This window comes from Taudactylus pleione, unplaced genomic scaffold (assembly GCF_031769625.1).
Source record: "Taudactylus pleione unplaced genomic scaffold, aTauple2 ptg000125l, whole genome shotgun sequence".
NCBI lineage: Eukaryota > Metazoa > Chordata > Amphibia > Anura > Myobatrachidae > Taudactylus > Taudactylus pleione.
Genome location: NW_028284527.1, coordinates 6317523 through 6341040, shown reverse-complemented (window position 1 = coordinate 6341040; position 23518 = coordinate 6317523). Strand labels below are relative to the sequence as shown.

Below are 23518 nucleotides of genomic sequence, written 5' to 3'. Positions count from 1 at the left end.
CAGCAATTACAGCATCAAGTCTTTTTGAATATGATGCCACAAGCTTGGCACACCTTTCTTTGGGCAGTTTCGCCCATTCCTCTTTGCAGCACCTCTCAAGCTCCATCAGGTTGGATGGGAAGCGTCGGTGCACAGCCATTTTCAGATCTCTCCAGAGATGTTCAATCTGATTCAAGTCTGGGCTCTGGCTGGGCCACTCAAGGACATTCACAGAGTTGTCCTGAAGCCACTCCTTTGATATCTTGGCTGTATGCTTAGGGTCGTTGTCCTGCTGAAAGATGAACAGTCGCCCCAGTCTGAGGTCAAGAGCGGTTTGGAGCAGGTTTTCATCCAGGATGTCTCTGTACATTGCTGTATTCATCTTTCCCTCTAGCCTGACTAGTCTTCCAGTTCCTGCTGCTGAAAAACATCCCCACAGCATGATGCTGCTACCACCATGCTTCACTGTAGGGATGGTTTTGGCCTGGTGATGAGTGGTGCCTGGTTTCCTCCAAACATAATGCCTGGCATTCACGCCAAAGGGTTCAATCTTTGTCTGATCAGACCAGAGAATTTTGTTTCTCATGGTCTGCGTTTCCTTCAGGTGCATTTTGACAAACACCAGGCGGTCTGCCATGTGCTTTTTACTAATGAATGGCTTCCGTCTGGCCACTCTACTACAAAGGCCTGATTGGTGGATTGCTGCAGAGATGGTTGTCCTTCTGGAAGGTTCTCCTCTCTCCACAGAGAAATGCTGTAGCTCTGACAGAGTGACCATTTGGTTCTTGGTCACCTCCCTGATTAGGGCCCTTCTCCCACGATTTCTCAGCTTAGATGGCCGGCCAACTCTTGGAAGAGTCCTGGTGGTTCCGAACTTCTTGCAGCAGATATTTTTCTGTACCCTTCCCCAGATTTGTGCCTCAAGACAATACTATCTCCGAGATCTACAGACAATTCCTTGGACTTCATGCTTGGTTTGTGCTCTGACATGCACTGTCAAGTGTGGGACCTTATATAGACAGGTTTATGCCTTTGAAAATCATGTCCAAACAATTGAATTTACCCCAGGTAGACTCCAATTAAGCTGTAGGAAAATCTCAAGGATGATCATTGGAAACAGGATGCACCTGAGCTCAATTTTGAGCTTCATGGCTAAGGCTGTGAATACTTATGTGCTTTCTTAGTTTTTTGTTTTAATTAAAATTGCAAAAATTTAAAAAAACATTTTACAAGTTGTCATTATGGGGTATTGTGTGTAGAATTGTGAGAACAAAAATAATTTTATTCCGTTTTGGAATAAGGCTGTAACATCACAAAATGTGGAAAAAGTGAAGCGCTGTGAATACTTTCTGGATGCACTGTATATCTTGGACATGTCTTCTGAGTAGAAGAACAGCCATTTAGCTAACACGATAGTGGTGGTTAGTTCACCTGAACGTAGACTCAAGACTTTCTTTTCAGTCCCAATTGGCACTACAAACAGAGGGGGGGCCTAATATGTCTGCCTACCTGTTGAGTCACACTGGAGGTGGGGGAATGTGTCTTCTTTTCAGAGGCACTTAGTTGCTCTCATTGTCTGTCCCTAGGGTGGACATCACCCAGTGGTATCCAAAATCATTCTCAGAGCTACCTCTGCAGGATCAACAATTGTTATAGCCTGACATTGAAGTGTGACTACTGGAAGATGGACTATCACTATCGGCCTATTATAAGCTCCACTGATCTTTACTATGGTCATGAACATTATTATGGTGTTTCTTTGATGCTAGGGCATCATAATCATCAACTTCTAATTCTTATCCTGGCACAGACCTGTTCCAGAGAAAACTGGCCTCAAAGAATCTCCAGCGGACTTTCCAGACCTTGGAAATCCATGGCTGGATTATTACTAGAACAAAGTTATTGCTAGTTAGGTAGGCTTTCATTATTACTGGGTTTACCTTTTGACCTGGCTCACCTGTTTTTTTTTTTTGTTCTTTTTTCTCCTTCCAACAGTATTCTCTTTCTCCAAAGCTCACTTTCTCTCCTTCTGACCATCTCTTTTATGAGCATTGAGTGATGTATGAGTGTAATTGGGTCCCTAATTTCTACTTGGTACTTTATTATAAGCAGTTCCACATAATGGCTTTTCTGTACTGGTCCCTTGTTTGAGTCATCTGTAACTTTTTTTTATATTTTAATTTACATCATTTTTGTGGTGTTATGGTCTGTGAATCTGCTGAACCTACAGTTTTTTTCCGGTATTTGTTCATTTCATTAATGTTTTGTGTATTGGTTATATTCAGCCATTTCCTTTCTGATACATATTTTTCCTTTATCCATATCTGGAGCTTAATTTCTGGGTAGTCCTAGCTGGCCTCACACTCCTGGGCTGGTAGAGATCTGCCCTTAAGGCACACGGGTGTAGTTGCCCTTGATTTCATTACTTTCACTTCTTATGTGTTCTTTGTTTAGATAGTTACAGATATGCCCAGCTATATTGTTGCAGCTGGCCTGGCGAATCGCACCACTCATAGCGCAAGACGTGCGCTCACGATCGGATACGTGCATTGCACACACAACTGCACCGTCATAGGAATGCGTGGTGCAATCGCAATATGCGCTATAGCATATGCAGGTGCGGAGAATCGCATTGCATGATACGTGCGCACATTTGTGGCGCGATCAGCCACAATGTAACTGGGAGCATCTGTAGTTATTTAATTTTGGAGGTTTAATTGGTTAATAGTGATTCGGTGTACCTGGGTTAGATATGCCAGGTGGATCAGGTTGGGAAGGTTTATTGTTTTCTTCTTTATTTTTGTTTATTTACTCATATGATGTGTTTACTGTTTCACTTTGTACAACAAGGCTTATTTATATTTTGTTGGGAGTGGCGGGATACATGCGGCCCCCTTCGTCCTTGATTGTTATCTGGGAGTTCTGCGTTGTCTCATGAAGTTTCTCATGTGGTTATTTTCATTATATGTTTAAGCTTCTGTCATGGAATGTCCAAGAACTTAATGAGCAGATAAAAGGCTCCTTGTTTTGCAATAGGTTAAATACTCCCTCTTATTGTCTCATTTAGTGGGTAGCAAAATCATAAAATCCTTTCCCTAAAGATGCCCTGGTTAGGTTGGTCATACCATTTGTACTTTTTTTTTTTTTTTTTTTGTGGGGTTGTTGGTTTCTTTAGATAAGTCTTTATGTTCTGTCTGTCTTAAAGTACAAGTGTATCCTCTGGGTCTATTTTTTTTTTTTTTCCTTAACCCGGCGTCATTGTGGTGGAAAGTTGTTACACGGACGTTGATTTTGAAATTTTAAGGATGATTTTAGAAGATTATTAGTATATTTGAATAATGAAGTATTGAACAAGGTATTTTGATAACATAAAAAGTCAGAGGAGGAACTTTTTTTATTATTATTTAAAAAAACAAAATTGGCAACTTCTCTGTTATTGCTAATATCTTAAGAAAAAATAAACTTTTCATCTAAAATTAAACTTTTTCGTTGACTAATGGTGCATACACACGGTCAGATTTTTCCTTCAGATATGAACGATAACGATTTAAAAATCGTTCAGTCGTTCATATCTGAAGGAAAATCGTTCATATCTGACATGCCTGAACGATGGACGATCAACGATGCGCATTCCCGATGGTCAGATAACGATTTCTGACATCTGATGTGTTTGCAGTCAGACTTGGACGATTCCATTCATTTTAATGCAGTCAAAAATCGTTCAAATCGTTCAAAACTTTGGTAAAATCGTTCAAATCGTTCATCTGACAAGTCTGACAAATCTGACCGTGTGTATACTCCATTAAGTATGAGATCTTTGAAAATGAAAACAATACAAAAAAAAATTGTTACACTGACATTGAGGTTGGTTCATAATAACGTTTTTGGAGTTTGCATCCGTACAAATAGTTCTCTGCGCTGACGCCGTCTGACTGAGTGGTAGCGGGAAACAGGTAGAGGAGGTGTCTCCAGCTACTAAGAGGTTTGGCAACGTCGCATAACTAAGTAAAAAGATACGCGTAATTTAAAACGCCCTCGGTTATTATGACCCCCCCCCCCCCCCACAATGACACCAGGTTAATGGTACACTGCATGCTGCTCCTTTTTTTTTTTTTTTTTGGCTTTTTACGTCCCCCTGCCTTATTCCTCTGAGGTGCTATCCAAATGTTGCAACTTTTTGACTGAATTCCCCTCTTTCCCTGTTTGTGAAGTAGAATTTAGACTTTAATGTGGTTTTGAACAGGTGGATTCAGAAGGTGCGGCCTCACTTGGATGGTGCTTCTGTTACCTGGATGATTGCGGAGATAGGCCTTAGGGAGTTGCCTGGCGTCAGACTCACAGGAGATGTTACTCCTGTTTTTCTTCGTCCCACTGCTCCTTCTGTAGGGTTGATTTAGTTTTGAATAACTCTACGTTCTACAGCATTATAAAATTTATCTGCCTGTTTCCTTATTCTCCTTAATAGCCCGTTATGTGTCTTCTTTTATTTAGGGAAGTAAACGGGTGCTACGCTTTGGGGACGAATGGTGACAGTCTCTTAGGTTGTGGTGGGAGGATGACTCAGGCCCTTTGTCGAATGATGATTGGCGGTTGGTACTTGGTCCTTCTCGTGTGGCTTTGGCTCATACCTGTTTTCAGCTGATACAACTTCTATTTTGCACATTGTCTACTGGACTGCAGTGCGTCTTGTTAAGCGGGGGCGGTTAACCTCTGCCTCCCGCCCCTTAATGTAACACTCCAGACGCTTATTTCTGGCCTCTGGTCATATCTGCATGTGTTGGGGTTTTGGTCTGCAGTGATACGTTGTATTCGTGAGGCTGGGATTGAGATTCCCCCTTTTGAGCTTTGTAGTTTTGGCTTAAGCTTCTGATTCTTTAAGCTCTTCTTTACAACTTTTGTCTCCTAATGTTAGTTAAGGTGCCTATCATTCGAGGTTGGATGGCTCTGCATAATCTGTCACTGGATTGGTTTGGTAAACTCCACTATTTGTCATGAACGCATATTGTATACCAAGTGAAAATGCCCCACTAAGTTTGAGAAAGGTCTGATCTCGATGGCAAACCTCCTGCTTTGACCTAGACCTGGAGCTTTCTGCTCTCTAGTTTTCCATGGGTGTCCTTTCTATGTCCCCGCTTTTTCATTTAGTTGTGATATACCATGTAACATAATAAGTTTATATTGTGCTTTGTATTTGTTGCTTATACTGTTATTTCACGTGCATCTGTAATGTTATGTATTCTGTATTATATTCCTAGACGCTTTGTTTTTTATGTAAGTTTCTATTTATATTTCTGTTTCTTTCAGTTTGTGTTTTATGCGTTGTGTATTGTTTTTCTTAAGAAAAAAAACTTCAATAAAAAATGCTCCAATAAAAAGAAATTGCATAGGGGGTTTTGTTTGAACAGGCCTTAAAAACGTATCTTTGTCCTATTTTAACATTCATTCATGAGGTGCTTCTCAGTAAATTCATAGTACTTTCAATTTATGTACATAGGGGACAGCTTGAAAAATATAAAATGAGGGAAATACGTTTTGAATCTTCACTTACCTCCCTTTCATAGTGCATTAGTCAAAACTTAAAGATAAAAACTGTTTATTAGGTATGTTCTACTTATTACTTTGTGCATGTACTAGTGCTATACTGCCTTAGGCCGGTATCCAATTAGTGGCAATATATATTCAGGGGCGAAAAACGGGGATTTTTCGCTGATTTAATCCGAGTTTTTCAACAGTTTTTTTCTATCAACCTGTACTATTTGTTCAGGCAAACAAATAGGATAGTTCGGTCGAAAACACATAGGTCCGTGAACTTATTACGGATCCTATGTGTTTTCGCCATGGCGTCGGCGAAAAAACAGCAGCACTTTTCAGGGATTACTTATCAGAACACAACGGGTCCCGACAAAAAATCCCTGATAAATTCTGGCATCAAGCCGGACTTCGGGGCTAATTGGATAGCTCCCAGGGGATCCATTAGCAGCAGTAAATTTCAGCTGCTAATTGAATACCGGCCTAAGGCTGCATACACACGTAAAGGTTTTCTCTCCAACCATCCAACTAGTTGATTGGTTGGAATGAAAATCTGGTAACGTATGGGAGTAACTGATGATCAGCAATTTGCTCCTAAATGCCAGAAAACAGATGAAAATGGTCGTAAGACAAGTTTGTTAAATGTTTGATCTAAACAATTTGTTCAAACAACAGTTTTTGTCCATTTTCCGGCGTTTGGGAGCAAATTGCTGATTGTCATTTGCTTTCATACCTTACCAGATTTTCATTACAACCAATCAACTAGTTGGATGGTTGGACAGAAAATCTTTACTTGTGTACCCAGCTTTAGTGTACACATGAGCAAGTTGGAGTTTATTTTTAAGCATGACGATGGAGGGGGGACTGAGATGGTATCGACAGATCATCTAATATATCTAATAAGTTGTCACTGTTCAGATGTCATTGTATCACATGTATGTGTTTATAATTACTAATACATATGTATATATATATGTGTGTGTGTGAATATCTTGGACAGCTGTGTCTATTATAAATTTGAAAGATCATATTTTTATTCCAACTTTTCGACATTTGACTATGATTTAATTGTGCTTTTAAAATGTACTTGCTGTATTATCATTTTTACCACTTGTGTGCCCTGAACCTCATTCTTCTCTCTCCTTACTGCAGGCGCACAGGACATTGCATACCTTGGCAAACATGGAGTCCCGCTACTTCTGTAAGAAAAGAACATTGTTGGGATTGAGTAAAATAGCTGCCTTAGCATCTGATTTCCAGGAAAATATACTACAAGATAAAATTGAAGGTACAGAGATTTTATCCATTTCCAAAAGTTATTTCTTCAAATGCATTACCTGTACAGTATAATGTCTTAGGGTTTTTTGTTATTTTTGTATGTTGTGGATATAGGCAACAAAGATCTCTGGATTCCTATTATCATGTAGTATTCAAATCTTATTACTGGTCTATTGCAACGTGTTGAGAGACATTTTTTTTCTAGTTGAGATGAAACCCATCTCTTTCATGCACCAGTGAAAGACTATTAATTTGATCTGAGCAACCACTATTTCATATGCCTACTTAACAACTCAACTGGCGTAGTTGCAAGGGATGCCGCACCGCTCTGATGCATCCCCTGGCTTTTAAAAAGGATAAGCATCCTGCACCGGTGCAGTACAGATCTCCTTTGACTCGCCGAACCCCCAGGCAGTGATGCAGCAGTCCGTGACTGCCAGAATCACTCGCCAGAATGCAGTGCCGGGGACAAATGTGAACTTTTTTATCCCCAGAGCTCTATTTGGCTGATCTCCGCATTAGAGGGGACTGATCATCTGTTCTACCTGAGAAACGCTGTGCTGCGCTGGTTTTACAGCTTGCAACCTGCTCCCTTTACAGCCTCATGTTTACTCCCTCTGCCTGTATGTATAGTGCAAGCCTAGGTCCTTTTTGTGGGCTAAATTCTAAACTTACTGAATCCCTGTCATTTTCATTCTACAAGTGACACATCTGCTTGGTAACTAAAGCAAAGAAAACCTTTTTTAAAAAAAAAAAAAAAAACCTAGTTGTCCCCCCAAAAACTTTGAAATAAGCTCAAGAAAAAAAACGCTTAATGGCAACATGCTGGCATATTTTGCTGGGAACAGGGTGGTGGGACCAGTATTACTTGGATACAGGATAATATCAACCTGATCTCCAACCTTACTGCTATATATGTTTGCCAATAATTTATATGTCGTAGTATTCCTCTTGGGTGACTTGATCAGTTGCAAAATTAGGACATTTTATCGAAGAGTATTTCCTTCCAAAAGCCGATTTACTTTTGAGGCTTGTAGGAACCCTGCAGAGCTTTATAAGAAAGATGTTGAGGTGCTGGTGCCTATTTTTGTGTTTCAGGATGATTTAAAGTTGGGCATGCTCGATTCTCCATGTAGGATACTGCATTTTTTAGTTATGCCCTTGCAGGTGGGTAGTATAACCTTTATAAAGACTCTCTTAGGCAGTCCCCTTGTGTTGATGCAAAATAAATTCATGGGAACCCTCATTTTAGTCCTAATACTCTTTTTATGGAGCAAATGGTTCACTATAATTGACAACTTCCAGCTTAAACCCAGATGAGCTTTTGGGCTGCTGTGCTATTGGCAATTCAGTGATGGTTTGTTCTTAACATGTGCAACCCCTGGATATTGGAAGCCACAATCTTTTATTCTTATGCTGCTTTAGAGAATTTATGGGGAGATTTATAAAATCTTGGAGAGAGATAAAGTGGAGACGTTGCGAATACCAAGCAATACACTTCTAACCAGGGGAGTAACTCCTAGAGACAATGGAGGAATATGCCTTCGGGCGCCAAGCCCTGAAGGGGCTCCTCCATCTATACAATGTAAAGCAGCACTTGTGTGGTTCACAGAAGAAAATGAGTGTGACCACTGAGCTTCAACTGCAGCTCTGCAGTGGTGCACCCCCTGCTGTTACAGCGTTGATCTGCTGTGTCCCGGGAGCCTCACTAACACCAGCAATAGGGGACAGGAAGGATCCCACCTGTTTCCCCTCAGCGTGCACTGCAGCAAGCGATGATGCACTTGCCACTGCTGCTAGATAGTGAGCTGGGACCCGAGACACCTGTCTGATCTCCTATCCCAGGGACCACCGGTACAGAGAGCCACCCACCACTAACTTCTGATTCTGCATCACAACAAACGCCGGCACACCAACATATGTTGCTGCAGAGTAGGCTAAAACTCGGTAAGTCTGACCCACCAGCCGTTGTCACGCAACATATCTGGAGCCCTGGAACAAATTTTCAATATCAGATTTAATTGTATATGAGCGTCTGTGCCTAATACAGCTCTGCCAAGGCTAACCTTGTAAAAGCCACAGCGAAATGCATGTCGTTGTCCCGCTGTGTGTCTGATGCCTCATGTACAAATTGGAATCGGTATGTAATGCTGGCAGTCGGAATGCCTCCTGTCAGAATACCGACAGCGGCATCCCGATGGTTGGTATCCCGCACTCTAACCCTCCCCCTAGGTGCCTAAACCTAACCCTCCCCCCTTAGTGCCTAACCCTCCCCCCCTGTGGTGCCTAACCCTCCCCCCTAGGGGTACCTAATCCGGGGTAGGGTCGCCTTAGCTACCAGATTTTGCAGAGAGGGAGGAAGTAGATCCTCATCAGCTCTGGTGGAGTTTCACAGGAGTGCATGTGCTGAGTGTCGCCTGCGGTGACTGCTGTGCCTGTCCCCGGCCTGCGCTGACAACTCCTCTCCATCCTTGCCTGCTCTGATTCCTGCTGTCTGTCCCAGTCTATGCTGATCCTCCTGTACGTCCCTACTGTCTCCTATATCCGGCTGCATAGAGCTCTCCGGTAGTAGGGTCTATGTGTGGCCAGGGATTGCGGAAGAGCTTCAGAGGGATAGTGGTGTGACCATGAGGGGAGGGAGGTTTTGTTGTACTTTCTGGCACCATTTTTTTATGTGAAATGTGGTCCGTTATTACTGGAGGGTGGAGCAGGGGAGCTGTACAGACAGTGATTGGGCCTCCATTTTACTGTATCCGTTAAACTGTGACCATTTTGTGGACTAGTATAGTGTGTATAACACACAGAGCTGTGCTCCTTACTCACTCCTGTAATTTTTTTTTGGGGGGGGATGGATGGTCTGACTCCTACAATTTCATCCTGGCTCCTAGATTTTAGAAACCTTTGTCAAGCCCTGCCCTAACCACCCCCCCCAAAACCTCAACCCCGCAACACTGCCTAAATCTAACCCTCCCCCCTGCGGCTAATGCTAAGGGCGCCGCAGAACTTGCCTCATTCTGGCTTTCGGCGTTCCGACTTCGGGATTAAGATAGGCGTCGGTATTTCGACGCCAACAGTGATCAGGGGAGCCAAAAAAATCCCTGGGACCTCTCACTTTACTAAATTGGAGTCCTACGTGACCTTTTCTGGGTCCCATCAAAATGAAAGTCTAACAACTTCAACAGAAAAAAATAATGAATGCTAAACAGTTATGTAAATCATTATTTTGTATTATAGTATAGTAAAACATTTTGTTAATCTTTATTGCACAATGAGACATTTTTCCATAATAGACTCAGGTGCTGGTAATGAACATTAGAGCTGCCAGTGTTAGCCAACTAAAGTTTTAGGGGCCCATTTAATATTGAAAATTTGAGGTTTGCCTCAAATATTAAGTTTCCCTCGGATTTATGAAGGAGGGACCACAAAAGGTATCTCCGATACCTGCTGCGATCCCTTCATTGCCGCTGGCAGCCGCCTCCCCTATGGGTTTCTATGGGGGATGTGATGCTGCTAGATTTACCAATATCCAGAATGCGATGCATTCCAGATATTGGCCCCCGCAGCTAACGCCATTAATAATAGTGATTTCACCATCAGTAGTCTTATCATGCTGGCCCATGATATACAAAGAGCCCATTTATAGGATACAGAGGCTGCACATCATGAGGGAAACTCTTGGGACTTCCCCGACTTCTGCCAGCACCACTAACACCTCCCCCTTCTCCACTACTCCCAGCATCACTAACAACCACCCTACTACCAGTATCACTAACAACCCCCAACTACTCCCAGCAGGCAATCTTCATGCCGGGGAGAGCGCCGGGACCAGTCTGCACACGGGCACATTTCTCCTCACTTCTTACCACCGTGCCGCATTAGCAGATGGCTGCACCATTCCACGGCACTCAGAGCAGCCCTTGAAAATAGCACTGTCGTCATACAAACCTGGCGCCGCGCGTGAGCCTATTAGAGCTCGCGGACCGGCAACCGCTGCTGATTGGCTGTCGGTCCGCGAGCTCCAATTGGCTCACGATCGGCGCCTATTTGACAGCGGCGCTTTTAGCTACAGTATGTGTGCAGGGCGACTGGGTCGTGTCCCCGGAGACGCTCTGTACCGCGGCCATTCCTGACAGCCTGACAGGAATTGACAGCGGCACAACGCGTCCCCAGGGACCCGGCTCTTTTACAAAAGTGAGTCCCCAGTACTAGAAACTGGGTAAAATATGTGCTATAGCGCATATTTGCAAACACTGGCCAATCTTAAATCCCTTGTTGGGATTCCCCTGTCAATATTGAGACCGACTGCATCGCCGGTCACATAACTACATCCCGTACAAATTGTGAATAATACATATGCACAAGGAAATCGCACACATCACGTTCTTATTCCAAGTACATCCAAGTCAATTAGGTGCCAGCTTTATATATTTAGATAACATCATCCATCACCTGAACTTGTAACCAAGTCCTAGTATGGAACCAAACCAGCACTCTTCATATAATGCAAAAAGTGATTAATATCACCATAATGGGTATAGAACACAGGGGAAACAAGCCATCCAATAATCAAAAAACATGAGGCAAAAGTAAGTACTTATCCAAGTTTAACAGGGGAGCAACGCTCTATAACCCTCAATGCCATAGTCTCATGTAATGGGAGCATGTCCCGATAGCTGTTTCGTGGTCCTTCCTCAGGGGACTGCTGTCTTACTATCCCACCAAACACGGCAAATATAACCCCTGTAATTAATTCTGACTTGCTCCCCCGTTAGCCTGCAACTTAGCTGCTTCAATGTCCCACAGTCTGAGTTTTGCGGTCCTCCCTGCCTCTTGCAGGTTTGGACTCAGGCCCCCTGACCCCTATGGCCTCCAGGCACACTGGGTCTGGGTCACACTGGGTCTGTAGCTGCCAGTTCTTCTTGGACTGATTCGACATGCAGCCTGACTGTGTCTGTCTTGTTAGCCCTCATCTGAGCTTTCTCGACAAGCCAGCTCCTCTGCATTTTCCCTCAATCTTTTTATTTTCTGTGTGGGCGGATCTCTCCTGCCTTCGGGCGACGTGGATGAACTTACGCCCCTGCTTCTAACTGTCTAGGTTGTGCTAGAAAAATTACAGTTACAAGCTGGTTGAAAATATGATAAATCTCCCCCTTAGTATCTAGAGTTGAGACAACCTCTCACACCTTTAATGAAAATATTCTGATAGTTTGGGAGATATTTTTGTAGTTGTAGGTCCCGACTAATTTCCCCTATTGTAGAGTAGTCCCACATGTCCAGTCCGTTCTGGACCCAGATCTATGGTGTTGGTAAAGGGTAATATGTTCTCAAGACATTTTGCCCCTCAGATGAAACTTGTTACATTTGATGCCTTTCAACCACTTAACTGACAATTTTTTTGCCCTCAGCAATGGTTGGTCCTTGTTATTATTTAATAAAGTTTAAAAAGTATTTTTAATATATTTAATTAATAAAAATAAAATATCTATATATATATATATATATATATATATATATATATACACAGACACACACTGCTCAAAAAAATACAGGGAACACTTAAACAACACAATGTAACTCCAAGTCATTCACACTTCTGTGAAATGAAACTGTCCACTTAGGTAGCAACATGGATTGGCAATCAATTTCACATGCTGTTGTGCAAATGGAATAGACAACAGGTGGAAATTATAGGCAATTAGCAAGACACCCCCAATAAAGGAGTGGTTCTGCAGGTGGAGACCACAGACCACTTCTCAGTTCCTATGCTTTTTGGCTGATGTTTTGGTCACTTTTGAATGCTGGCGGTGCTTTCACTCTAGTGGTAGCATGAGACAGAGTCTACAACCCACACAAGTGGCTCAGGTAGTGCAACTCATCCAGGATGGCACATCAATGGGAGCTGTGGCAAGAAGGTTTGCTGTGTCTGTCAGCGTAGTGTCCAGAGCATGGAGGCGCTACCAAGAGACAGGCCAGTACATCAGGAGACGTGGAGGAGGCCGTAGGAGGGCAACAACCCAGCAGCAGGACCGCTACCTCCGCCTTTGTGCAAGGAGGAACAGGAGGAGCACTGCCAGAGCCCTGCAAAATGACCTCCAGCAGGCCACAAATGTGCATGTGTGCTCAAACAGTCAGAAACAGACTCCATGAGGGTGGTATGAGGGCCCGACGTCCACAGGTGGGGGTTGTGCTTACAGCCCAACACCGTGCAGAACGTTTGTCATTTGCCAGAGAACACCAAGATTGGCAAATTCGCCACTGGCGCCCTGTGCTCTTCACAGATGAAAGCAGGTTCACACTGAGCACATGTGACAGACGTGACAGAGTCTGGAGACGTCAAGGAGAACGTTCTGCTGCCTGCAACATCCTCCAGCATGACCGGTTTGGCAGTGGGTCAGTAATGGTGTGGGGTGGCATTTCTTTGGGGGGCCGCACAGCCCTCCATGTGCTCGCTAGAGGTAGCCTGACTGCCATTAGGTACTGAGATAAGATCCTCAGACCCCTTGTGAGACCATATGCCTGTGCGGTTGGCCCTGGGTTCCTCCTAATGCAGGACAATGCTAGACCTCATGTGGCTCGAGTGTGTGAGCAGTTCCTGCAAGACGAAGGCATTGATGCTATGGACTGGCCCGCCCGTTCCCCAGACCTGAATCCAATTGAGCACATCTGGGACGTCATGTCTCGCTCCATCCACCAACGTCACGTTGCACCATAGACTGTCCAGGAGCTGGCAGATGCTTTAGTCCAGGTCTGGGAGGAGATCCCTCAGGAGTCCATCCGCCACCTCATCAGGAGCATGCCCAGGCGTTGTAGGGAGGTCATACAAGCACGTGGAGGCCATTCACACTACTGAGCCTCAGTTTGACTTGTTTTAAGGACATTACATCAAAGTTGGAGCAGCCTGTAGTGTTTTTCCACTTTCATTTTGAGTGTGGCTCCAAAACCATACCACCATGGGTTAATAAATTTGATTTCCAATCATAGTTGAATGTGCTGACACCAATATCACACAAAAATTATGTAAAGAACAAAGTATTCAATAAGAATATTTCATTCATTCAGATCTAGGATGTGTTATTTTAGTCTTCCCTTTATTTTTTTGAGCAGTGTGTGTGTATATATATATATATATATATATATATATCTATATATAGTGATAGGATCACTGGTAAAGTGGTCTGTGGCAGGTACATTTGTCCCAGATTCCTGTCTTATGTGTTTTAAACCCCCAGGAAGAAAGTATGCAGTGTAGCAGGCTTGAGTCTCGGCTTTTTGAAAAGCCGGTTTGGGACCTGGGGGTTGTGGGTGAGAGGAGAGGGCGGGCTCCACCCACGGCCACTCCAGGTTTTGGATCTTGCAGCCTGGTAACAGGCTTGTTAGGGTTTCCACCTGAGAGTGGCCAATATAAGCCTAGTTTGGATAAGGCTGAGTGTCTCACCTGGGAGAGCAGGCAGGGAGTTTGCTCAGACACACTTGAAAAACCTATTTGTAAGTACTGTGCTGTGCTTTGTTGCTGGCGAGGGCATTAGGCCCTGCCAGGTTCTTGTAGTGAGGGAAGCCACCTGTGAAGTTAGTGCCCCGACAGGGCTAGGATTTATGTTTATGTTTTCTTTGTTATTTCTGACATTGTACAATAAAGACTGGCGCCGACCAGCTTGTACTCGCATCCAGACTGGTGTGCTGCTTCCCTGCTGCTGTGGGTGTGTGTAAGAAAGGAGTCCTTCTACCCAGGAGAGGGAACCCCTAACCTGACTGTGTCACAAAATATATATATATATATATATATATATATATATATCTTTTGCTCAAAAATTTTCTTTTTGAAAACCGTTTTTATTTGCAGCTACGTGGAACAGCAATGGGGTCGAACATGGCCCCATGCTATGCTAATCTGTACATGCACGATTACAAACAAGAACATATTTTTTCCAATTTGAGGTTTTCAAAATTCATAAAGTTTTATACCAGGTTTATTGATGACATCTTCTTGATTTGGACGGGGGGGTCCGATAGCCTTAGATCTATTCGTTGATTTTTTGAACAACTTGGTGAGCTCCATTAGAGTAACGTGCTCTAGCAGTCCCCAATATCTACAATTTTTGGATGTTTCAGTCTCCATTGACCAGGGTAGATTTGTGACTGATATTTTTTAAAAACTCACTTATTTAAACACAGTTCTTATGGCAGATAGCTTCCATCCGACTCCACTCAAAAGAGGTTTGCCGTTCTCCCAACTATTACGGGTGACGAGAATTACCTCTGAAGTTGAAAAGCTACCTCAAGCACTCCATAAAATGGGCAAGGACTTCATTGACAGGGGCTATAATCAGTCAGAGGTGGACGATGCTATCAAAAGGTGTCTTGCCTCGGATAGAAACGATTTATTAAAATCCAACAGTGAGCCTACACTGAAACCTGAAAGGTCGATTTTTTCCTACGACCTATTCTATTGCATCAGGCAAGCTAAGAGAGTCAATCCTCAAACATTTGCACATCATTAGTTCAGACCCCATCCTCAAACATGCATGTGAAAATAAGCCACTATTTGCCTATAAACGGAGCAATAATTTAAAAGACCTGGTGACCAATGCTGATATACGACCTGGAGGTGGGGCAGAGAATTGGCTTATGCCGAAGAACGGTGCCTTCAGGTGTAGTGGTTGTGTCAATTGTAAATACATTTTGACTGGTGATACTTTTGTCCACCCTACGAATGGCTATACATATCATCTACATCTAAGGATGAACTGTGAAAGCCGTTACATTGTGTATGTCATACAATGTTCTTGTCCAATGATCTATGTCGGCAAGACAATTAGAATGTTAAAGGAACGCATTGCTATGCACCGATCATCGATCAAAAAAGCTTTTTCAGTTGTCGATGTCAACACGCCACCGGTGGCAAGACATTTTGTTGATAAAGGACATAATATGGGTGACTTTCATTTTATGCCTATACATCAAATTAAACCCCCGAGAAGGGGGGGAGACCGGGGTAAGAAGCTATTACAAAAGGAATGTGAACTAATATATCAGTTGGGTACCCTTCATCCATCTGGTCTCAATGATGAACTATCCTATCCTTTAATGCTTTTTTGTGATTAGCTTACATTATGAATTATTTTGGTGACTGCTGGGCATTGTTAAAGGGCTTGGCTATGTTTTTTGGTTATTTAATATGACCTTTCTTACTTGGTATCTACAGGATGTCAATACTGTGTTATTTTTTGTTATAATTTTTTGGCTTATGCTTTTTCTTTTTTTAGGTTTTGCATATAAAAAAAAAATGTTCTTCTTTTTTTTTCAATTTTTTTTCTTTATGTATATTTCTTTAATATTGGTATTCAATAGGACACTAAATGAGAGATGTTTTTTGTTAAGGTAATTAATTATGTTTTTATGTGTTTGTCAATGTAATTTTGTTATGCTTGTTCTTTAGTGATTTTTGCCGAATTGAGGGATTAATGGGGGCCTGTCAGACGTCCAATTTCACTCTCTATAGATTAGTGTTTGTATGCTGGTTACTTAGGCAACCGTTGTAGGACTGGTTCTCCGGGGCTTTGGGACACGTGATACACTAGCACCACGTGTCTCCGGCTGTCCACTGAACAGGCTTTGTGTTTGTCACACACCCCTCGCATCACGCGCCGGCATTGGTCTCTTTGCGGCATGACGTCTTGCGGGGAGTGCCTGTACTTTGCGGTCAGGTGGGACTAGCTGTCAGCGTCCGGTATGTGAGGCCCAGTACGAGTCTTGGCTCCCCGGCATCAGGTGAGAGTGTTTATTGCATGTCTGATTCTGCGCCCTTTTTCCCTATTTTTAGGCCAGGTTACCGCATTCAGCTTGTGCTCATGATGAAGGTGGTTGTACCACCGAAACAGCCGACGGGCGCTACACCTATTATGCTGCATTTGGTCACCAGGCACTGTTGAGTATCCACTGCATCGCAGTTGTGACATGCAATTCTTTATGGCTTCCCGATATAATTTGGCTGTACTTTACAATACATGTTTTTTTGTTGAATAACTGTCTGGTGTGCTGGCTTCAGTGGTTGGTTCCCCCTTCTTTTTTCAGGAAGGGGATCTGATCTCAATTTTTGCATATGTGATATTAAGTAGCTGAGGCACCCTCTGTTGGTTATCAAGTGTGTGTGATTCTACCTTGGAGCTATATATATATATATATATATATATATATATATATCCAGAAAGGCTAAGTAAATAGCCAAATGGGGGAACTCACCGCACTAGCAAAATGATGAATCAATCGGATTTAATCAGATAATAGTATTCCACCATGATTATAGTCGACGTTTCGACCCCTGGGGGTCATTAGCAAGACAAATCACCAATGACAAGTGCCTTGCCAGAAGGCATGATATATATCCTCCTATATATATCTAGAGGATATTTTGCAACCCCCCACCTCGTCCCGTGTCCATAGGCCCCTATTGGCAATAGACTCCCCCAGTGGTCATAAATCCTAATAGTAGTACCCCCCCCCCCCCCAACACCCCATTATTTTTTTCTAAACCAACCCTCCCCTCCTGTAATAAACCCCATTTTCTTTGCCTCCCCCTACTCTGTGGTCAATGTTATGGTTTATTCTTTTTTTATTTTTACCCCACCCTCCAGTTTCATATTTCTCTATATTACCTCACCCCCATGATAATGGTGATAATGGATCCCCCCCCTGGTTAGCTCCCTAACCCTCATGGGCATACACCCCCTCCCCTATATGCAGAGCTCAATGGAGCATGTGTCAAGGGGGACTGATGATCAGTCCCCCTGGCGGAAGATGTTCTCTGCACTTGCAGAGATCAGCGGTACAGTTTTTGGAGAGGAACTAAGTTCCCCTCCTCGCACTGTGATCCTTGGCACATTCGCACGGCATTCTGAGGCGTGATTTCAGACCACTGTATCACTTCCGGGGGGTCCAGAGTGTCAGAAGAGGTCAAGTGCAGAACAGATCTCCTCTGCAAAAGTCAGGGAAGCAGCGGGGCGCCGCGGACGCATGTCATGCGACCTTGTCAGCTGAAGCGCTGCGGTCGCATCACATGCAGCGTTGCCAGTTAAGGGGCTAAACTGCAGTTCCATTGCCCAAATTGGATATTTTTCTTCTACAGTTAATTTAGACATGCTATGTTGGCCAGCTTTTTGTCCTCCTTATTGATGTCTTCTCAGATTTAATGGTATCTAAGAGATTCAACAAAGACATTCTCCACTTTTCTTTGAAACATGGAAATATTATGTCAGGATAGACAATGTCTGGCCACTCCAGCTGCTGTGTAACTACACATCCAGCATGCCCTGTCACAATTTTTAGCATTTCCAAACAGCAAAAATGTGGCAGTACTGGGCTGTGTACAGCCATGGCCAAAAGTTTTGAGACTGACACAAGTATTGGTTTTCACAAAGTCTGCTGCTTCAGTTTTTATAATGGCAATTTGCATATACTCCAGAATGTCATGAAGAGTGGTCAGATGAATTGCAATTAATTGCAAAGTCCCTCTTTGCCATGACAATGAACTTAATCCCTAAAACAAAATTTCCACTGCATTTCAGCCCTGCCACAAACGGACCAGCTGACATAATGTCAGTGATTCTCTCATTAACACAGGTGAGTGTGTTGACGAGGACAAGGCTGGAGATCATTCTGTCATGCTGATTGAGTTAGAATAACAGACTGGAATCTTTAAAAGGAGGGTGGAGCTTGAAATAATTGTTCTTCCTCTGTTAACCATGGTTACTTGCAAGGAAACACGTGCAGTTGTCATTGCATTGCACAAAAAGGGCTTCACAGGCAAGGATTTTGCTGCTAGTATGATTGCACCTAAATCAACCATTTATCTGATCATCAAGAACTTCGAGAGAGGTTCGGTAGTTGTGAAGAAGGCTTCAGGGTGCCCAAGAATGTCCAGCAAGCGCCAGGACTGTCTCCTAAAGTTGATTAAGGTGCGGGATTGGGGCACCACCAGTGCAGAGCTTGCTCAGAAATGGCAACAGGCAGGTGTGAGTGCATCTTCACGCAAAGTGAGGCGAAGAGTTCTGAGGATGGCCTGGTGTCAAGAAGGGCAGCAAAGAAGCCACTTCTCTTCAGGAAAAACATCAGGGACAGACTGATATTCGGCAAAGGTACAGGGATTGGAATGCTGAGGATTGCGGTTAACTTATTTTCTCTGATGAATCCCCTTTCAGATTGTTTGGGGACTCTGGAAAAACGCTTATCCGGAGAAGGAAAGGTGAACGCTACCATTAGTCCTGTGTCACGTCAAAACAGTAAAGCATCCTGAGACCATTCATGTGTGGGGTTGCTTCTCAGCCAAGGGAGTGGGGATCACTCACAATTTTGCCTAAGAACACAGCCATGAATAAAGAATGGTACCAAAACATCCAAGAACAGTTTGGTGATGAACAATGCCTTTTCCAGCATGATGGAGCACCTTGCCATAAGGCAAAAGTGATAACGAAGTGGCTCGGGGAACAAAACATTGAAATTTTGGGTCCATGGGCAGGAAACTCCCCAGACCTTAATCCTATTGAGAAGTTGTGGTCAATCCTCAAGAGGCGGGTGGACAAACAAAAACCCACAAATTCTGCCAAACTCCAAGCATTGATTAGACAAGAATGGGCGGCCATCAGTCAGTATGTGGCCCAGAAGTTGATTGACAGCATACCAGGGTGAATTGCAGAGGTCTTGAAAAGAAGGGTCAACACTACAAATATTGACTCTTTGCATAAACTTAATGTTATTGTCAATAAAAGCCTTTGACACTTATGAAATGCTTGTAACATCTGATAAAATGGTCTAAAAATACTGCAGCGGCAAACTTGTGAAAACCAATACTTGTCAATCTGAAAACTTTTGGCCATGGCTGTAGTTCACATCAGTGGGAGTCTTGGATTTTGCTTAATCCTGTCCTGTGTAATGGAAGAGTTTAGATGATATGCTGTCATCTTTGCACCTAACAACAGATTCTTACATGTGGTACATTTTACCACTTTTTAAATGTGGACGATGGATCAGAGCTGGAGAATTGTTTGTCCCAAACGCTCACCAGCAGGGGCATACCTTCTTGCATCTGGTGTTGAGCTATGGTGAGATTGCCTGTTTCTGGAGGTATTTCACAGATCTGGGAGCAGTTCTAGTACATGGCCATACGGTTGGACCTGAAGTTCTGACTGTCATAACCTTATTGTAAAGGTGTCTGGCTGAGGTGATTTACTCAACCTTGCTGTTGTACAAAATTACTCATTTTGATGGTCTTTCTTGACAAATATTACAAGCTTTAGAGCATCTGGTCCTACTGGATGTTGGTTATACAAATGCAGCACATGGTCTATAGCTCTCTGAATTATCTAGTGTGTACTCATTTAACAGTATTTACAACAGAGACCGAACATCTGTATTTATATATAATTATATAAAAGCCTAATAAAGGATTGAGGACACTTTATTTGTTGTCTTAATATCGAAAAGATGAGCTTTTATGTTTACATTTTTAATCGAGAGGTTCCTCATACAGGAAACATTTTGTGTGAATTTGCACTGCCACAATTGTGAGAAAAGTACAAATTCTAAGCCCTCGGTACACAATCATGTTTGTGTGCGGCTGCAATGCAAAAAAGATACTATCTGGTGATAAAAAGACTGGATAGTCTTATGAGTGTAAATAAACTGTAAAATTAAAACACTGTAAAGTCTTTACTTGGAATACTGTAGCTAAGTATACAACTAAGGCCCGTATTCAATTCGAGCCGAGCCGCGATAATTTAACGCGGCCCAGACTTAACGCTGACTTCGCCTGTTTTGACAGCGTTAAAGTATCGCGTGCGTGCCCAAGTATCCCCGTATTAAATTTCAAAGTAGGCGAAAACGGGACCCGGCGATACTTGGATCGGCGGAAAAAAATGGGAATTTTCGGGAAAAAATTGTAGGATCCCCCTAAAGATGTCCAGACCTCGGGGATCTGCAGAAGAAAGTCGGGGTTTTTGAATATCCGCGGCAGGTGTGTTTTCCCGACTTTGAAGAAGTGATGCAGAACAGCAGTTAGGGGGGGCGGTTTCAGTTTTTTAAGTGGTCCCATCAAATTTGGGGTACATGAAAATGGCTACTAGCATGTTTTTAAGTCCCTAAAGTAATTTTTTAAAAATTCAGCAAAAATGCCCCTGTCGGCGGCTATTACAAATCCCGACTTTCTTTAGGTGATAAAACTGGGGGTACCCATAGTTATCCCCTATGTCTAAACATCTTTAGGGGGTTTCCTGGTTTTTTTTTTTCCCTAAAATTCCCGTTGTGTTTATACCTGTTAAAAAATGGTTTAAAAGTTTAAAAAAAAAAAAAAAAGACATAGGGCCCCCCTCCAAAAGCCAAACCAGCCCCAGGCTTGGCAGCCAGTGGTGGTTTCTAAGAATACGGGGAACAAAATGTGTAGGGTTCCACCGTATTTTAGAAACCAACACCAGGCTGCAGGGACTAGTGCTGTTTTTAAATATAGGGGGCAAAAAAGATGTGGGGTACCCCCTATATTTAAGACCAGCACCAGACCCAACCGACCGGGCTGTAATGCCACAGCCCGGAGACCCAATCACCGGGGCTCCAGGTGTTTTTGTTTTTTTAACTATTTTGGAGGGGGGCCCTATGTCATTTTTTTTTTTTTTTTTTTAAACTTTTATCCCGTTTTTTTACAGGTAGGAACATAACTGGAATTTTCGGAAAATATTCCAGGGGACACCCTAAAGATGTTTAGAAATAGGGGATCACTAGGGGAACCCCCATTATCTCTTCAAGGAAGTCAGGGTTTGTAATAGCCGCGGCAGGTGCATAAATGCGGCTTGGAAGAAAGTGCTGCAGAAGAGCATTTAGAAGATTTTTTTGGGAAAAATAACTATGCCCATCAGGTTTGGGGTACTTGAAAATGGGGGTCAGCATATTTTAAAGTTGCTAAAGTGAGTTGAAAAAAAACTTGAGAAATCCACCTGTCGCAAGCAGCTGCAATGAAAAAAATATCTGGGGCATACTTAGGAACCCCCCCCCCCCCAGAGTAAAGTTCGCTAGTTTTTAACTTTGTCACCCAATTTTTTTTTTTCATCTCCAAAATTAGTGATTTTTTTGGGGTGTCCAAAAGTGTTTTGTTTTTTTTTAAATTTACACAGTTTACCTTTGGGGGACTATCTGAAGGCTGCACGGGGGGGTCCCGCAGTGTTGCACCCCAAAACCCCAATTCTACACTTCTTAACGCCTGCTATTCAAGGGCGATACTTTTCCGCCTATTACATTGCGTTAACTTTCCGCCTAGGCGGAAAGTCTTTCAAATTGCATACGGAGGAAAACTAAAACAGGCGATAATGACGTCATCAGCGGTAAATCACCGCACATCCGGACTTGACGCCTCAAATTGAATACGACCCTAAATGTCATGTTTTTCTTTGACACTTGTGTATAAACCCTAACATAGCGGATTGATGCATATATTGTATTAACGAACTATTCTAAACAAGGGAAAAAATATTATTTTGTAGAAATTGCATGTGAGGAACGTTTTCTTCTTCATCAAGAGACCCTTCCTAAACAGCTTTTAGAAGACAAAAGATTGGACTTGAATGTGATGCCTGTGTTGTCCCCATTAGAACTAATAAAGGTACGTGATTAATTAGTCCAACATGTACCCCTGCGATTTTAGTTGCTTTCAAAGGCTTTCTCTGCCCTGAATCATCCTATTCTTGGCTTACAGCTGCATAGCTACTTGAATTGGCTGAACTCACACCTAGTATATTGTCTTCACAGCGACCTCTGCTTTATTATACAGGTCAACAACCCATTAAATAGTAGCTATGCTGTAGTGAGCATGGATGTGTTCAGTGCATACTATAGGGTAGCGATATTCTGTCCACTAAGTATATTCAGCTTGCAGTCCGCATAGCTTCTGAGAAACTACACATCCCAGCATGCCCTGCCACAGTTTTGCTATTAGGGCACGCTAAAACTGTGGCAGGGAATGCTGGGATATGTAGTTCCACAGCAGCTGGTGGGCCACATTTTGAATACCCCTACTGTATACACTGCAGCTCAGACATCTTTTCTGTCTGCATTGGAACCCTTTGACAGAATACCTTTACAGCACTGTACTCAGAAACCGTTTGATTTGGTCCTTAACACCAGATCATTTGTGGCAATTCATACTGGCTGAAAGGTTAAGTGATAAAAATTCTTAAACACTTAAACAAAACACTTGGGATTTACAATGCCCATTAAGCAAGAACTCATTGAAAAGCTAGGAACAGTGAATTTTGCAGCTTTTCCTTTGTTATTAATTGCACAGGTACATGTTGGGAATATTCACTAGATCTTGTGTGCTCTCGTGTTATTATCTATAAATGTATTTTGTTTTGGAATACAAGCGCTCACATTTTTTTAGGCATAATGGGGCATACAGGCTTAAATAAAATATAATTGCCTGGATAATGACTACTAACAGAAGGCCAGTGCATCATATCAGTTACTTGAAATGCATGCTAAAAATAATGGTGGTAATTCATGTTTCTGCCTTCATGTCACAGCTGTACATCAGTCAGGAGAACAGAAGGGCAAATGAATATGATTTCATGAAAGCACTTGATCTACTGGACTATATCAGTGAGGTATGAAACTCTTGTATATGGTCACAATTATTATTTGCGGTGTTTTATTTACATCATTTGGAGGTTTGTAAATGTATATACCATATAAATGCTTT

General features: G+C 42.8%; 1 protein-coding gene across 2 annotated transcripts in view; it reads left to right on the top strand.

Annotated features, from left to right (window-relative positions):
* The window catches only part of NUP133 (nucleoporin 133), a 238180-nt gene that overhangs the window by 184903 nt on the left and 29759 nt on the right, over positions 1-23518 (top strand). For both annotated transcript variants that reach the window (XR_015878408.1, XM_088472517.1), the window contains exons 21-23: positions 6661-6796; positions 22305-22423; positions 23343-23423. Coding sequence is in view for 1 of the 2 variants with exons in the window: in XM_088472517.1 (XP_088328643.1) it covers positions 6661-6796; positions 22305-22423; positions 23343-23423 (336 nt within the window). In the remaining variant the exon portion in view is untranslated. The remainder of the gene's footprint in view (positions 1-6660; positions 6797-22304; positions 22424-23342; positions 23424-23518) is intronic.